Source organism: Phyllostomus hastatus, unplaced genomic scaffold, assembly GCF_019186645.2.
Source record: "Phyllostomus hastatus isolate PE091 unplaced genomic scaffold, TTU_PhHast_1.1 phas_contig_86, whole genome shotgun sequence".
Taxonomy (NCBI): Eukaryota; Metazoa; Chordata; class Mammalia; order Chiroptera; family Phyllostomidae; genus Phyllostomus; species Phyllostomus hastatus.
In genome coordinates, this window is record NW_025333977.1 from 89,634,033 (window position 1) to 89,652,074 (window position 18,042).

The 18,042-nt window shown below is 41.4% G+C and overlaps 1 protein-coding gene across 1 annotated transcript; it reads left to right on the top strand.

Annotated features, from left to right (window-relative positions):
- The first annotated feature begins 1,201 nt into the window (after positions 1-1,201).
- CSTA (cystatin A) lies at positions 1,202-17,458 on the top strand. The gene is made up of 3 exons (XM_045851686.1): positions 1,202-1,372; positions 11,829-11,930; positions 17,231-17,458. Exons 1-3 carry the CDS (start codon positions 1,307-1,309, stop codon positions 17,357-17,359), a joined length of 297 nt encoding a protein of 98 aa, XP_045707642.1. The 5' UTR covers positions 1,202-1,306; the 3' UTR covers positions 17,360-17,458.
- The last annotated feature ends 584 nt before the right edge of the window (positions 17,459-18,042 follow it).

The following is an 18,042-nucleotide window of genomic DNA, read 5'->3' on the forward strand; positions in this document are numbered from 1 at the left end:
GTAGTAGGGTACCATTTGAACCATTTATAAAAGAAAAGTGTATATGCATGTGTATATATGTAGGTGTGTAGCTAAGTATTTACATATTTGTATGTGCAAAAAATATCTCTGAAGGCTACAAGAAGCTGGTGACAGTAGTTGTCTCTGGAGAGTAGAAGGGTGGCTGAGGACTAAAGTAAGTGAAGAATTCCTTATATGGAAAACTTCTTTATTCCTTTTGAACATTTTTATCATGTGTACATGTTACACATTCCAAAAGTTGAATAACACAAATAAATATTCATACAAAACAATTTTACTAGAATACAAGTTATCTGCAGAAGCCCTCATGCATGTACAAAAGGGAGAAATGCAATACTGTTTATAAGGGTAAAAACCAGAAATAACCAAAATCTTCATCAATATGTAGAATATTGCCTCCAGGTAGGGGGAGTAATATGTTATTTCTCAAAAACAAGTATAAAAACATATAGAAAGCATGACAAAATATCACAAAATGTTCAAAGTTTTAATTCTGGATAATAGGTATATAGGTGTTTGTAGTTTTATTCTTTGTGTTTTTCTGTGTTTTATACAGTTCTACAAATGTAAATAAATGTAAAATACAACTATTCAACCCTGGTTCTCCAGATAAATCCTTTCACTTTCTTTATAAAGTGAAGTAAATTCTATACAATCAGTCTTGACACTATTAATAAATATTCCTTTAAAAAATAAAATTTGGACCCTGGTTGTTGTAGCTCAGTGGATTTAACACCAGCCCACAAACCAGGGTCACCAGTTCAATTCCTAGTCAGGGCACACGCCTGGGTTGTGAGCCAGGTCCCCAGTGGGGGCCATGCAAGAGGCAACCACACATTGATGTTTCTCTCCCTCTCTTTCTCCTTCTCTTCCCCCTCTCTAAAATAAATAAATAAAATATTTTTTAAAATAAAATATCATGTAAGAGGTTTTGAAACATTGGGAAACTCTGGCTGTGTCCTCAAATTTTGCAAATCACATGTTTCAAAGGATGTGAACCATTGTCAGAGAGTACAGGGAAGTGTGGTTCTTGCTACATCATTACTCCTTGTGCAAACCCATTTGTTCAGCCTCAACCACAGGCTCCTCCCAATTTCTGTTAGCTATTCTGTTGGTGAAGCAGGAAGACTTGTCTCAACACATACTCGTTTTCCTTGTGCTCTTAAGGAGAATAAAACATTCTATAGGCGGAGCTCTGAACAACCCTCTTTAAAGACAGGAGTCGCCACACTTACCCGACACTTCAGTTCCAGTATCCTGCCCAGCAAAGAAGCAATTAGCCAAAATGATGCCTGGAGGTTTAACTAAAGCCAAACCTGCCACTCCAGAAATCCAGGAGATTGCTGACGAGGTGAGTTGATGCACCCATGGAATGGTTTAACCTAAAATTTTAGGAACTGGTTGGCCCTCTGTTAAAAATGTGAGTGAACATGAAAACCAGGATACTGGGAAATGTGTAGTTTTGTTCAGTCTTTCTTACAACTGAAAGAATTTTCTTCTTTTAAAAGATGAAACCTCTAATAATCCCAACTGTGAGAATGAGCTTGAGCAAGTCATATCCCTTCTGAGAGCCCCAGTGTCCCCATTTGTAAAAGAATTTTTATTGGATCACCTCTAAAGCTTTTACTATGTATGATTCTAGGATTGGTAACTCAGTTTCTGATGAAGCTTTTCTAATCTCACCATGTGGAGCCAACATGTAATTAAAGTCTGAGGTTGTTAACAATTTGACAAACTAGACTTCAAATGCATTGCACGGAAATTTTTTTTTGAATGAGTTGACTTAAGAAGAACATGGTAGAGGCAATCCACTTACAAATTTCCTACAAATTTAACCAAATAGACAATGTTTTTGTCATTTAGTATTTAGAAGATGATTAAACTAGTAGAGAATAGATGTGGAATAGTTCATGGTGATTCCAAAATTGATTATAGTGAAAACAGGACATTAAATGTTTATTAGAAAGTTGTTTGGTTAGCTAGCACCCATATAATAAAATTTATTATAGTGCATATTTTATGAAAAGAAAAATATAAATTACTATTTTAGCTTTGTAACATTTTCTATTTTATTTTTAAAAATTTTATTTATTTTTAGAGACAGGGGACAGGAGGGATTAGGAGAGGGAGAGAAACAGTGATGTGTGTGAGAAGCATCAAGAAAGTGCCTCTCACAAGCGCTCCAACCCAGGCATGTGCCCTGAGCAGGGATCGAACCAGTGACCTTTCAGTTTGCTAGAAGATGCTCAACCAAATGAGCCCCGCAGTTCAGGCCTTGTTTTCTATTTTGTTGTAGCATTCCTTCTTGCTTTTTCTTTGAAACTTCATTCTGTAACACTATTTGGCAAGCAACATCAGCTTCTTGTGTAAGTGGAAAAGATGGAATTCTCTATGTAGGACCCTCACAATCTCTCTAAGAGATCAGATGCCTGGAATTCTACCATCCACGTTTTGGTGATAAATATTTCTCTTCAAAGAGTTCTTTTACAAATTTAAAGGACACATGGACAAAAACTAGGGGTGGGGGGTAATGGGAGGGAAGTAGGGAGGGTTGGGTGGGTGGGCTGGAATGGAACTAAATGGAGAAAACTGTACTTGAACAATGATTAAAATAAAATAAAAAAAAAGATTTACTTTCAATAAATAAATAAATAAATAAATTTAATGTGATCCAAATTAAAAAAAAGGAGTTATTTTAAAGAATAAATACCTTGGAGTTGTTTTTGTCTTGTTTTATTTTCCTGAAGAAGATAATTAATGCTTTTATTGAATCCCTGTATAGGGTCAGTGTTCTCAAACTTGAATGTGCACATGAGTCACCTGGGGACTTATTAAAATGCAGATTCTGGCTCAGTGGGTCTGGGGTGAGGCTGATAGTCTGCATTCCTAACCAGCTCTCAGGTGATGCCCTTGCTGCTGTCCATGACTTCACTTGCTTACAGGATCAGAGACACATGATGTCCTAAGAGACCTGTGAGAGATGAGCTTTCTAAAAACACAGTGCTGCCAAAATATTCCTTTTCATTTGTGAAATGAAGATAACACCTCTTGCCCTGCCAACCTCAGAGCTGTTAAGACTAAGAAAGTATGCCTAGGTGAGGCATCACAATTGTTTACTTCAAATTTTTGCCTGAAAGCTTCTCTAACCATGGAAAATCCCCTGGAGACTCTCCAAGGACCAGAGCTGTAAGAAGGATGAAGGATAAGAGATTTAAATATACAGGGGGTGGGAAATTTTAATTGTAATGATTTTTAAATATATTTTATTGATTATGCTATTACAGTTGTCCCATTTTCCCCCCTTCAATCCCCTCCACCCTGTACACCCTCTCCCACCCATATCCCCCCCTTAGTCATGTCCATGTGTCATACTTATAAGTTCTTTACCTTCTACATTTCCCATACTATTCTTACCCTCCCCCTATCTATTTTCAACGTACAATCTATGCTACTCACTCTCTGTACCTTTTCCCCCTCTCTCCTCCTCCCACTCCCCTGTTGCTAACCCTCCATGTGATCTCTATTTCTGTGGTTCTGTTCCTGTTCTAGTTGTTTGCTTAGTTTCTTTTGGTTTTGCTTTAGGTGTGGTTGTTAATAATTGTGAGTTTGCTGTCCTTTTACTATACATTTTTTTCTTTGTCTTCTTTTCTTAGATAAGTCCCTTTAACATTTCATAAAATAAGGGCTTGGTGATGATGAACTCCTTTAACTTGACCTTATCTGAAAAGCACTTTATTTGCCCTTCCATTCTAAATGAAAGCTTTGCTGGATAGAGTAATCTGGGATATAGGTTCTTGTCTTTCATGACTTGGAATACTTCTTTCCAGCCCCTTCTTGCCTGTATGGTCTCTTTTGAGAAATCAGCTGACAGTCTGATGGGAACTCCTTTGTAGGTTACTGTCTCCTTATCTCTTGCTGCTTCTAGGATTCTCTCCTTCATTTTTATCTTGGGTAATGTAATTATGATGTGTCTTGGTGGGTTCTTTCTTGGGTCCAACTTCTTTGGGACTCTCTGAGTTTCCTGGACTACCTGGAAGTCTATCTCCCTTGCCATATTAGGGAAGTTCTCCTTTATTATATGTTCATATATGTGCTCAATCTGTTGCTCTACCTCTTTCCCTTCTGGTGCCCCTATAATTCAGATGTTGGAACGTTTAAAGATGTCCTGGAGGTTCCTAAGCTTCTCCTCATTTTTTTGAATTCTTATTTCTCCGTTCTTTCCTGTTTGGTTGTTTTTTTGTTCCTTCTGGTCCACTCTCTTGTTTTGGGTCCCAGTTTCCTTCCCATCACTATTGGTTCTCCGTGCATTTTCCTTCATTTCTTTTATGGTAACCTGCATTTTTTCATCTAATTTGTGCCCAAAATCAACCAATTCTGTGAGCTTCCTGATCACCAGTGTTTTGAACTGTGCATCTGATAGATTGGCTATCTCTTAGTCGCTCAAAAGGATGAGTCCTGGGGCATTGATCTGTTCTTCTGTTTGAGACATGTCTCTCTCTTTCTCTCTCTCTCTCTTTTTTTGGTCTGGTCGCGCCTGTTACGGTGAGGGACAGAGCTTTAGGTGTTCACTGGGGTTGGGCACCCCAGTCGCTAGATTGTGACGTTGTATGTGGGGGTGAGGGCGGGGGAGGGGGCGAGAGGGAACAATGGCAGTAGCTCCGTTCTCCGTGGGACCTCAGTCCCTTCTCTGGGATCCTGGGTTGTGCACTCTGCCCTGCTCCACAATCGCCACCCCACTGGGTCCGCCAGCTGCCGCTTGCGTTCTCAGGGTCCACCCGCTGCGATCTTGTGCGCCCCAGATGCCTTATGCGCCCAACTCTCCCTGTTCCCCGTGCAGTGACCCCAGGCCCGGCTGCTTGTCTCCGCCCCTCCTACCGGTCTGGATGAAAGGGTCTACTTCAACTTCTTCGCTGTCCGACTTTCTTTCAGATAAATTTTCTATCAGTTCTGGGTGTTATTCTGCCTCTAAATTGTTGTTGTTCTAATTTTGGTTGTGCATGGAGGTACGATGTGTCCACCTATGCCTCCATCTTGCCGGAAGTCTCAATTTTAATATTTTTTTTAATTTAAAGATTTTATTTATTTATTTTTAGAGAGAGGGGAAGGGATGGAGAAGGAGAGGTAGAGAAACATCAATGTGTTGTTGCCTCTCACATGGCCCCCACTGGGGAACTGGCCCACAACCCAGGCATGTGCCTTGACTGGGAATCAAACTGGTGACCCTTTGGTTCTCAGCCCATGCTCAATCCACTGAGCTACACCAGCCAGGGCTTAATTTTAATGATTTTTAAAAGCCTATCTTAGTTAGCAAGAACTTGTTTGTTTTTTAAACAAGGAGCTATCCAAAGACCTTGCATTGTTAATAATATTTATCTGTGAGCCATGTGTTTCTTGCCTCCCATCTCAGATCCCAATCCTGTCAGAGAGGGAGAACAAGATATAGGTATTTCTAGCAGCTTCCTCACCCCAGAAAGGCACTTTGCAGCTGTAAAAGCTTTGCCCTCCTTTTCAGTCTCTCATTTTGATCCTTCCAACCCCTGAGGCAGGGAGAAAAGCATGATGTCCATTTTTCAGGTGAAGAAACTGAGATTTAAAGATGTTCATAAACACCTAATCAAGAAGCTAGCCTATCTCCAGATTTTTGACCACCTCCCTTTTCTACTGTACAGTGGCAGGAATCTGGAGAAACATGTGGGGTGAGGGAAAAACAGTGGTGAGATACAGTGTATCAAATTTGCCTTCTCTGTGCAAGCAGCAGGCCTCAGATTTAAATCAACATGAGTAATGGATGCCAATGAATTCTTGAATATGTCTTAGGTGTCTAGCACTGTTTTAAACATCTCAGAAGTTCCATGTGGACAGTAAGACATGGGCCTGCCCTCAAGGACTTTCCAATCCACTTAGGGAAATTGCCCATTAAAATACAGGTGTTCTTGAAGGAGCTGAACTTTATTGGCTTTCCCTGATGCTGTTAGAGAGCTTCCTGGTGGAATGCCAATGGAAGGAAGAACCCCATTAGGAAGGAGGGAGAGGAAAGGAAAGGTCATTCCATAGAGAAGGGAAAGCATCTCCAAAAATGATAACTGCACACTCGAGGAATTTGACATCAAAATGAAAGACGGGTGTTGGATGAGGTCAGATAAGATCAAACAAAGGGTTTAGGGTTCAGAAAATGAACACTTCTGGGAAGAGAAGAAAAGAGTGTCCACATTTTGAAGATAACAGAGACTGGATGGTAAATGCAGAATCATGTACTATGCTAATGGTGCTTGGGACCAGACTACACAGGAAAGAACCCTCCTCATCTGAGAGTCTCTGGATATCAGCTGAGTGGCTTGGCTATACCCTTCTTCCTCTTTGGGGAGAAAAGTTGTCACAAAAAACGAGCCCAGTCTCTTCATTCAGAAGACATTGATGATGTGCACAGTACTGTGTGAATTACTATAGACAGAGAAGGGCTTTTGTCTGTTACTATAGACAAAGATAGTCCCTGCCTTCGGAAATTTACAGAGTAAGTTGGAGATAAAAGATATATACAAGAAAATAAAGAGTCATACATGCTCCACCCATAAAAACGAATAATACAGAGTGGGCCAAATGTAGTTTCACAGGAAACTACAATGTAAAAATACATTGATTCACATGAAAAATACAATGATTAATACACAAATAATACCACAAGCATAAGCTCTATGTTTCAGATACTTACAACTGTAAACCTACTTTTGCCCCACCTTGTATATATGTAATTAAGGATTAAATGAATGACTTGACTAGCAATAGCTTCTGAACAATTACTGCTTTCCATTATTTTATATTGTAAGTAAAAAAGAAAAAAAATATATTGCATGAGATTTCTGACAATGTTTATGAGTAGGAAAGAAATATTTCAATAATTATTTTTAGAAGTAAGAGCTATAATTACACATGCACAGGTACATACACATAAAACCCACACATACAAGTCAAACCACATTACTGCGTACAATTACTGGCATGCACACAGATTATGGTTTTTGTCTGCCAGGACACCACACAAACACACCGTCTGCATACCATTATGGACACACCTGAGCGCTTAGCATGTCATGGCACTCACCCACAAATTTGTGTTCTACTCTCTGACTATAACCTCCTCCTCAGTCACCTCTCCCATTGCCCCAGCCCCAGAGAACCTGCCATTCAACCACCCCAGATTCCTTCAGGCACTCACCCTACCATCGCCATCACATACATAGGCCTACTAGATCACTCAAGCAGCCTGGACCCACAATGGGTGGTTTCATACTCTCCTCCATCCCTGGTTTCCATGACCTGGTGAGCTTCTGGCATCCAGATCCTCACTTAGAGGTCACTCCCGCTGCTACCACTTCCTCCTCAGCTTCTGTTTCAGCTTCATAAAAAATTGATCAATGAACATAAAATACCACAGAAAACTCACCCAATACAAATCTAGGATTCATGACAGTGAATAACTGCAATAGAACCATGGGGCTGCCAGAACATCCTTTTGGTCATAGCTTATTGGTCCTTTTCTAGAAACCCCACAGAGATGGAGCTGGACCTTATGTCTCCTCAGTTCCTCAATCCCTCCCAGCACCACGGTCCCTCCAGCCAGCGTCTCAGTTCCACTCTTAGAAGGTTGCGGTCATCCTGTGTAAGAGTGCCCCGATTTATGTAGCCCCCTCTGATCTTATTTCACCCTACCAGCTAAGACCTTCTCCTCTTTTCTTAAGTCAGCCCTTCTCTCTTATGCCAGGTGCCATCACTTCCTGTGTACCAGGTGCTTTGCCCCATGCTTCCCCTTTCCTTCAAAACATGGTCAGACAGCAAATGCCCACAAGGCACCTCTCACCAGCCCTCCTGTATTTTCATGCTGCTGCCCAAACTCTCCTTCCTCACTACACTGTAAAACTTCCCAAAATATGTCCTATCCATGTTGTCACCATTACCTTCCCATCTATTCTTTCCTAAATGATGCATAGTCTAAATGATTCTGCAGAAATATTAGATACAAGAAAAGCTCCTGGGCGTTGTGTGCAGCGTGGCTGGAATCCTCAGATCCCAGAGAACTAACAATTTGCCAAGATTCATGCTCTGCAGCAGCAAGAAATGCTTGAACAACCCTGGGGTACATGTATGTCACCAGGTGCTCTTTGCAGGTGGCATCCTGCCCCTGCTGGGGCCCAAGCAATTCCCCTACACTGTTTCCTCTAGTGCCTCAGCCACCACCATGCATGGCAGGCTGAGGAACTGAACCCCAACTGTGTTCAGCCCAAGGTCTGGCTGTTTTCCACCAGGCTACTGAACACCACTCCTAGCTGGCCTTCACCCTCTGAACATCCATCCTGGGGAACCCCTGAGCACCAAGCTGCTTTCTGAACCTTGAGTTTTCACTGACCAGCTCCTTCCTGCTCTGCCCCTTTTCCTGCTCCTCAGCTTAAATCTGATCACCTCGGTTCATAGCTTCCCACAATGCAAATCTGTTTTATGAAAAGGGGGAACAAGGCTACAGCTAATAAATAAGTAGGTTCTCCATATCCACTGGTGTCATATCTCCAAATTCAACCAAATATGTATCAAAATGTTTGGAGAAAGCAATCCCAGAAAGTTCCAAAAATGAAAACTTGAATTTGCCATGTGCCAAGCCCTATGCTGAAGACATACTAATAAAGTACACTGCAGGCTATATGCAAATACGTACTATTCCATTTCACAGAAGGGACTTGAGCATCTGCAGATTTTGGTATCTGCAGGGGGTCCTGCAACCAAATCCCTCCAGTTCCCAGGGAAGACTCCACGGTGAACCTGAAATCAGGGCACACACTCCGGCAGGTGCCGGTGCACTTACAGAAACAAACCAGGACTGCTGTCTCATGGAAGACTCTGTACCCACAGACTGCATAGATACAATGGAAAGTTACAGCTCTAGATAGGACACATAGAAATAAATACTTGTGATATGCGGTAAAAACATGACCAAAAGACTGGAAACCAGAAGAGTATAGACAACTGCAACAGAGAACTCAGATATGTAAGTCATCAGGCAAGGAATTCAAAACTTTGAATAACTATAATCAGCAATTTATTAGCCTTAAGCAGTCATGTTTTCCTCACAGGCCAGGTTCCTCATTTGTGAGAGGTTAAAATAGATAATTTTGGGTTTTGTGTACAGATGAACCCTTTCCAGCCCTTTCTGACTTGACTGGTACCCAGTGTTGGCTGAAACCGGTTAGGACGGAGGCAGCAGCAGGACAGTAACCCCTTCCCTCACTCATCCTCTCCTCCACCATTACCCACTCTGCCTTCTCTCTCCTACACCCTCCCTCTTCTCATTTCTGGTTTTTTCTCACTGTTCGTCTTCTTCCTCCCTCCATTTGGAGCTTCATTTTTCCATCTCAAGAAAGCAACCAAATTCTTCCCATCCTTTGGAAGTTGACAGGAAGAAACAGGTGTTAGTTAGTCCAGGAAGTGTTTGCTCCTCAAAGTGGTCTGAGAATGCCCACCTTGCAAATGGCTTCATTCTTGAAAACACTTGCAGCACCCAAAGAGAGGCACCAATAGGAAAGGATTGAAAACATTTGCACACTGATGGGAAGGACTGGAGGTCTGTCTTGGACTGTAGATGCTCCAGTGAAGGGCTGGGAGGCAACTTCCTAATAAACAAGGTGTATCAAGCACACACATTTATTTTCCTCCTCCCTCTAAATAATAGAAGGGATCCGGGGAAAGGGGCACAGACACACAGCTGTAAGGACAACAGGAGATAGGCAAAGACCATCTTAGAGATAGAGACAAAACTGTGGAAGATGGAAAGGAAATGAACAATGGAAAGGGACTGAGCCATCCAGACACAGCCTGAGCCACATAGGGGAATGTCTGAGCCAGACACAAGCAGGTTCTCACTGCAGAGCTCCAAACTACCTCAAGCACGAGCAACTCCAGAAACTGATGGAGAGGAGACTGAGGCATGCGGCTAAAGCCAGAGGACTGATGGTGATCCATCTGAGGAGCAGTCAGACTGTCCCCAGACCCTTCCCTCTCACTGTGCTCCACCCTGCAAGACAAGCTACTATCTGTCCTCCCCCAGAGCAAAGGCTCGAGCTCGACTCTTAACAGCAACCCACTGAGAGAGACCATGGTGGTCGCTAGCACATGAGGCCCAGCTGAGAACCGGAATGCAGGACCTACACTGAAAACTTGGGTTCAAAGTTCACATATTGGGTTTGAGACTCTCTTGCTCCCTTCTCATCCTTGGTTCAGGAATTCTGGCATCTAAGCTTAGTCTGGCATCTGTGTTTGACAGAATAATGGCCATCCAAACTCCTGGATTTTGTAAAAATGTTGCCTTACTCAGCAAAGGCTCTTGCAGATGTGATTAAATGAAGGATCTTGAAATATACAGTACTATTTTTGCAATTTGAAGTCAGGAATTAGTTCAAAACAAATTTCTTAATGGAAGAGTAATTATTCTTCCTCCCCCTGCCCCTTTTTTATATTAGTCAAAGACATGTATAACTATCAAAGCTTTGCCACTCACAACATTACTGTATAGCCAGTCCTGGTCAGAGGGCTCAGTTGGTTGGAGCGTTGTGCTGTACACCAAAAAGGTTGGGGGTTTGATTCCCCGTTAGGGCACATACCTAGGTTATAGGATAGATCCCCTGTCAGGGTGTGTTCAGGAGGCAACTGATAGATGTTTCTCGCTCACATCAATGTCTGTCTCTTTCTGTTTCTCTCTATCTCCCTTTCTTCCTCTCGCTCTAAAATCAAAAAATATATCCTCAGGTGGCAATTTAAAAAAAAATTACCATATTGCCACATTACCATATTACCAAATTGAGTTAATGTAAACTTAGCCTAAAGCAACAAAATTTGACCTTTTAGTTAGCCCATGTGATCTTATTAAAGATTGGTCTTTTCCACCCATACATTCCTCCCCACAATTATCGCCTTTTTCCATGTTCGTAAGCTCTCTCTTTTTAAAAAATTATTTTATTGTTTTTCAATTATAGTTGTCTGCATTTTCCCCCCACCACTCCCTCCACCCCAGCCAAACCCACCTCCTTTCCTTGCTTCCACCCTACCCCTTGGTTTTGTCCATGTGTCCCTTGTAGTAGTTCCTGAAAACCCTTCCCCCCATTCCTGCCATCCCCCAAGTCCTCACCCACCGCCCCTCCCCTCCACACGTCAGCCTGCTCTCTCTGAGTCTGTCTCTGTTTTACTTGATAGTTAAGTTTGTTAATTAGATTCCACTTATGAGTGAAATCACATGCAAGAGGCTACAGGTGGAATAAATGGTGATGGAAAACAAGCAAACAAACAAAACAGTACTGCCATTTAGGAAAGACTGCAGACACCAAAATACTAAATAAAATTTTACCTAATAAAATCTATACTATACTGAAACTAATGTGATCAAGTCATATTTGACTCAGACTTAATATTTTTTTTATTAAAATAGATTTCTACTAAATTATGCATCAAAGGAAATAAAAGCATTTGAAAAAAATTGGTTTTCCTTTGTTTGAAATATGAAACTACACCCTGGTTGGTGTGGCTCAGTGGATTGAGCACCAACCAGCATGCAAACCAAAGGGTTCCTGGTTTGATTCCCAGTCAGGGCACATGCTGGGGTTGGGGTCCACATCACCAGTTGGGGGCATGCAAGAGGCAACCAAAAAAAAATGAAACAGCTCATAGACCTCATTATCATAATTTAAGAACATGAGGTCCTGCATGTGTAATTCATGTAAATGGAATCCAAAACATTTTTGATAATGTGTTTATTCTTTTCTTTTCTTAAGGTTAAACCACAGCTTGAAGAAAAAACAAATGAGACTTACGAAGAATTTGAAGCTGTAGAATACAAAACTCAAGTGGTTGCTGGAATAAATTACTACATTAAGGTTAGACTTCAACATCCACTTTGGCACTAAGAGGCTGTATTTCTCACTTTATGTGATGCTCCCTGTCATCTCTACTATATAATTTCTTCCTTTACCTTGTCCTAAATCAAGATGCCCACCTAGCATACTTCCCAAGTAGTAAACTCTCAAATTTATGTCAGTGTATTTATGTCAGTGTATTTATGTCACCTTTTGATGTGGACCCCGGCCCTCAAAGTCTGTGTGTTGTGGCTTCAAGAGACAAATTCACCTGGACTACAGAAGTCCTGAGGAGATAAAGGGACAGCATGGCCACTGTCTGAGTGAGAGAGGACCCCAGACCCTGCCTGGACAGGCTTTTATTGCTTGCTGAGTACATTACACTGAGGATGGTCCTCATTTACTATGCACAGGTTCGCTGTAGGTGATTACCTTTTTCAGATAATGAAAGAAAGAATGTTGCTAATTACTTCAAAGAGAAGAATGTTACAGATCAAGTGGTTACAGAAAAGTGGTTGAACTGGTTACACTCCATACTTGGGAGGCTTAGCACAGATTTTAGGAAGTTACTTTAGAGATATGCAGTAAGCATTTGCTGCTTCAGTCCAGGGTGAAGGAGTTTTAGCAAAAGCAAGTCTCGAAACAAGCAGCCTAGGTACAATGCAGGCCTGATTCCCCATGGGAGAACCTGTCGGTGGGTGTGGGTCTGGTGTGCCAGACTTCGCTCCCACTGGCTTTTCCAAATAGGGGCTAGGCTACATTCCCCATGCTATGTGGAATGGTTCCCTATAACCTTTCTTGTGTTAATTTAGAAAGACTTCTTCTATTGATTCTTAGCTTAATTTTCAGAAATTGTACAGAAAAAGATTTCATAAAAGTTCAGATCATGTTTAGCCTGTGGCTATGGCTACTTCGCATGTGAACTGGGAGCCTGAAGGCCTGGGCTGGCGCAGAAGCTCTCTTGAAGCTTATCTCACCTCGAAGCATTGTGCTTCTATGAGTCTAAATGAGTGGATGTAAGGAATAACTTCAATCGTTGACTGGGAAAGTAATTTAAACCTCTTTTGCCCATTTTTGTTTTGATTAATATGATTAAAAACTTTTTGCAACTCAAATAGATTCAACTTGTGGCACTGAAGGTATATTATAAAGCAATGAAACATTAAAATTTTTTAAATTAATTTTATATCTATGTCAAAAAATTAAACAATGTATTGTTCCAGTTCCAACTGAAGAAAAAAGCTTGTGTACTTACTGAGAGGAAACCAGTTCGACAGACAAATCCACTCTGCATATTTGGGAGTCAGTTTTGCCCTTTTGTATTGAGAGGATAATTCTGATTTAGTAAATATAACACCAGACATTCAAATGCATTTACTTGATGTTTACTAAATAATTTAACTGAGGCACAGTCTGGCTTATTTCTTTTTAAGAAAAAATTAATTATAAGATATAAATTTTTTCTAAACAGTTTTTAACAAAGAAAATAAAATAAGTGGTGCTAACCAGCTCAGCATGAGAAAATCACAATACTGAGTTATGGAAGTGGATGGACCCAGTTCTACCAAGTGGAGCTGTGAAATATGCCCGGCCCTGGGGTGTGTGCAGGGTGTGGGGCCCTGGGGTGTGAGAGCCTCCTCGTGCTCAGAAAGCAGCCTGCTCTCTTCACAGCTGGAAAAGAACTCCTTCCAAATAAAACATGATTTTGTTTAGTAACAAGCATTCCATCAAAATTAGGGTCATTATTTTAATAATTTACAATTAATCTAAGTGTGTAACTTTCACATATTGATTAGCTCATAAGTTTCTTTAAAAATGCATCAGAAAACTATCTTGAGAATGTCTTCCCTAAAGATCACCTGCCCAGTCTTAACCACAGCCACTCCTCTTCCCTTTCCTTTTCTCCCCTACCCTTTTCTCCCCTACCTGCTTTCCCTCCCTTCTCCTTCCTTCTGTTACAAATGTCTCCTACTGGACTATAGCCACTGACTCCAGTTCCCTCAGACTTCCTATCAGCCTAGCTGTTAGTCCCTTTGCTCTGAGTCACTCTAGATGGAAGGTGTGGCTGGTAACGTGACCCTCTCTGCTCCTTCTCAAGGGCCTATCAACAGGCAGGTGGTAAAATGGAAGGATTGTAAACTTTGGTCCTGGCTTTGAACCTTTGTTTGACTTGTTCTACTAGTCAAAACCTGTGTGATTGCAGCTCCTCATCTCCTCTGAGCCACCATTGCTTTATCTACACAAAGCAGACAATAACCTACTCTGCATGGTGTTGTGTGGAACAAAGGAGGCCAAAATTTCCTGAGCTCAGAGAATGTACCAGGCACTGTTCTAAGAGCTGGGTGTGTATTATCTCATTTAATCCTCTCCACAAATCTATTGGATAAGTATGATTCTTTTTCTTCTGTTACTGATCAGACAACTGACTCCCCAGGAAGGTGAAGTAACAGAGATCAGACAATTATAAAAGGAGAAGCCCGGGAGTCTGATGCTTAACTACTGGCTCTAATAATGTATGCAAAGGCTGGTGCCCTGTTCCAAGCACAGAATGAATAGTTTTAATAGGTTACACAATAGAGCATGGGCATCAAACTCATTTTCAACAGGGGCCACATTAGCCTTGTGGTTGCTTTCAAAGGGCCAAATGTAGTTTTAGGACTATAGATGTAATTACTCCTGAACAGTTGAGTGAAAGCTCAGCACTGCTGCTGGGTAGAAACAGGGTGCCGGGCCAGAGACAACAAGGTGGAGGACTGGATTTGGCCCGTGGGCCTTGTGTTTGCCACCTGTGCCATAGAGTGAAAAGGACATAAGTGTTGAAATCTGAATTTGAGTTTTAGCTCTGTTCCTGATTAGCTGAGAGATTTATAGAAAATTATTGTCCTTAATCTCTCTGAATCTGCTTCAGCATCTATAAAATCATCATTGTTCCACATTTTTCAGGCCCATAATAAGAAATAAATAGAATCAAGTATATAAAATGCTCATCATAGTGTTTGACACAGAAGAAACATTTGATAAATGGCATTTTTTTTAAATTAGGTTAGCAGCCCTGGCTGGTGTGGTTCAGTGGACTGAGTGCCAGCCTGTGAACCAAAGGGCCACTGGTTCGATTTCCAGTCACAGTACATGCTTGGATTGCAGGCAGAGTTCCCAGTTGGGGGTGCGTGAGAGGCAACCACACATTGATGTTTCCCTCTCTTTCTCCTTCCATTCCCCTCTCTAAAAATAAATAAATAAATAAATCTTTTAAAAAACTAAACTAAAATAAAATTATGTTAGGAAGGGTCATCAGAATACACTAAATATTATTCTAAGCACAACTGTATCGTCTCAACCAAGATCAAAAATAGAAATTCCTACTCAAACTGCCATTTCAATCTTCATACCAATAACCCCCCAGCAAGATCAGTTTACCTTAAAAGGGAGACCAGACTGTCCATCCCTGGGCCCTGCTCAGTCCTATCAGTGGGCATTTATAAAACAGGTTATAATATACACATGAGAACCACAAATCTCAAATTTTCTAGGACAATTCTGCTTTTCTTCTCCCTTCTTAAATCATGTTGCAAATAAATTGTCCCAGTTTGAGAGTCAAAAAAAAGTGTCACTGTGCCTCTGTACCTCTTTGAAAATGAAATGCACCTACCTCATTTGTGCCCAAATTGTATTAAAATATAAAATAAAATATGCTTAGGACCTATGTAACTTTCCATACATTTAACCTGCCATTTCTCTCATACAATAAGGTGATAAATTTTTGAAAACCAAGTGTCCAAGAATGCTGGTCTAGGTATATTGTTCCAGAAAAGCTTATTGTAATGAGGTCTTTTATGGTTTTATGCATAATTTTTTGGTTTTTCTTTATTTTTATTGTTTATACTATTACTGATATCCCCTTATTCCCATTTTTCACTTCCTCCTGCCCTCACCCCCCACACCACACTGTTAGGTGTCTATATGTCATGCATATACATTCTTTGACTAAACCTTTCACCTTCTTTCATCCAGTCCCTCCTTCCTGCCTCTCCTGACAGCTGTCAGTCTGTTCCATGTATTTGTGACTCTGTTTCTATTTTGTTCATCAGTTTATTTTGTTCATTAGATTCCACATATAAGTGAGGTCATATGCCCTTTGTCTATCACTGACTTGCTTATTTCACTTAACATAATAATCTCCAGGTCCATCTGTTGCAGAACAAACAAGGGGGGCCTGGGATGATATACTATTACTGAAAGAAGCCCCCAGGTCCGTTATATCTGCCGCCAGAGGAAAGACGTCTCTCAATGTCAGAGATTTGTGAAAAGGAAAGGAAATGTTTATTTAATGCTATACAAACTTAAACTAGTAACCTAATGTCTTCATCAAAAAATCCTAAAATCTCTTAAAACACCCACAAACACACACAGTCCTTCCTTCCCTCTTTGCCCAGTCCAGAGTACCATATCTCAGGAAAGAAAATAGATGTCCATGGCTCAGGCAGTCCTCTGATTATTCCCATCCAGTACTCCGTCTCAACTGGGAGACCTCCCTGGGTTCATGGCACCCTCAGCTGTATCGCTGGGATCTCTGCTAAAACCAGGTGGTGGTTCCCCCTTCTAAAGCTTCAGGGGTCCCTACTCTGGCAAAGGCACATGGTCCTCTCCCCCAGGGCCACGGGAGTCCCCACTCAGCCAAAACCGTGTGCTTCTTCTCCACAATGGCTGCCATGTCTGGGTTTAAATCCCCGCGCCAATCTTCCTCTGCAGCCCCATTTCCGACTCCTCCTACACTTGGCCACACTTGCCCTCAATCTGCTGTCTTTTCCAGCTTTTCTGGTCACCATCATGGATCTGGGCAGGTGTGACCCCATGTAATGGAGCCAGTCTTCTCCAAGCTCCCACGCAGGTGCTGTAACTCGGGAGACCTGCCCCCCCCAGTCATATCTTGTGGGGGGAGGTCCCTTTCCATCCCCCTGGCCTAGAGCATGGCCATAGCTATTTAGCATATCTAAGTGACCAGCCAAAGGCTATAGGTATGTTAAATGACCATGCCATGGATTAGCTGCAAAGCTGCCCTGCATGTTCTTGCTCTGTGTGCCCCTTCCCCCAACTCATACCTATGGGGGAAGGGGTGGAAACATCTTAAAATCTCCTAAACACCTTGGGTTCTGGACCCCATTTCAAATGCCCATTTGGGGTCCCCCCTCTTGGCTGCACCCTGTAACACATCCATGCAATCGCAAAACATTCCTTTTTTTATGGCATGTAAAGGTCTATGGATTCTCACTTGTCATAGATCCATGCAAATGAATCTCCATTTTCTTTCTTTTATCTTTCAGGTGCGAGTAGGTCATAATACCTACATTCACATGAAAATATTCAAGCCACTTCCTCAACAACAGCAGTCTTTGACTCTTACTGGTTATCAGACTGACAAAAGCAAGGATGATGAACTGACCGGCTTTTAGTGGCGTGTTACAAAAGTGGTCTGCTTCCTTCACTGGCTACTGATTAATGATTCCTGTGAATAAATGCAACTACCAATAAAAAAACATTTTTAAAATAAATTAATCTCTTCAACTGTTTATTGTATTAAATAGTAATTACCTTTTCTTTCTCAAAATCAATGTTATTGCTTTAGAGCAGAAGTTCCTTACAAATTGATATCAATTGGAAATCTTATAAAAATTAGTCAGGCCTGAGTAATTGTTCTTTTTTAAAAAAACTTTTATTTATTTTCAGAGAGAAGGGAAGGGAGGGAGAAAGAGAGGGAGAGAAACATCACTGTGTGATTGCCTCTTGCAGACCCCCTACTGGGGACCTGGCCTGCAACCCAGGCATGTGCCCTGACTGGCAATCGAACCAGTGACCCTTTCATTCTCAGGCTGGTGCTCAATCCACTGAGCCACACCAGCCAGGGCCAAATGTTCTTTATCAATTGTATTATCATGAGATCCATAACCAAAACTTGATTTTAAGTTCTTCTCATCTAGAGACAGACATTATTTTACTCTGATGCATTTGCAAATAGCTTTCATCTTAGAAAGCCACGGAAAGAGATATTTCAAAAATAGGGTGGATGGATTTGTCAGTCCTTTGCCAACTTTTGGGTGGCAACCCAGTTGTCGAGGTATTAAATTTGACTGTCCTA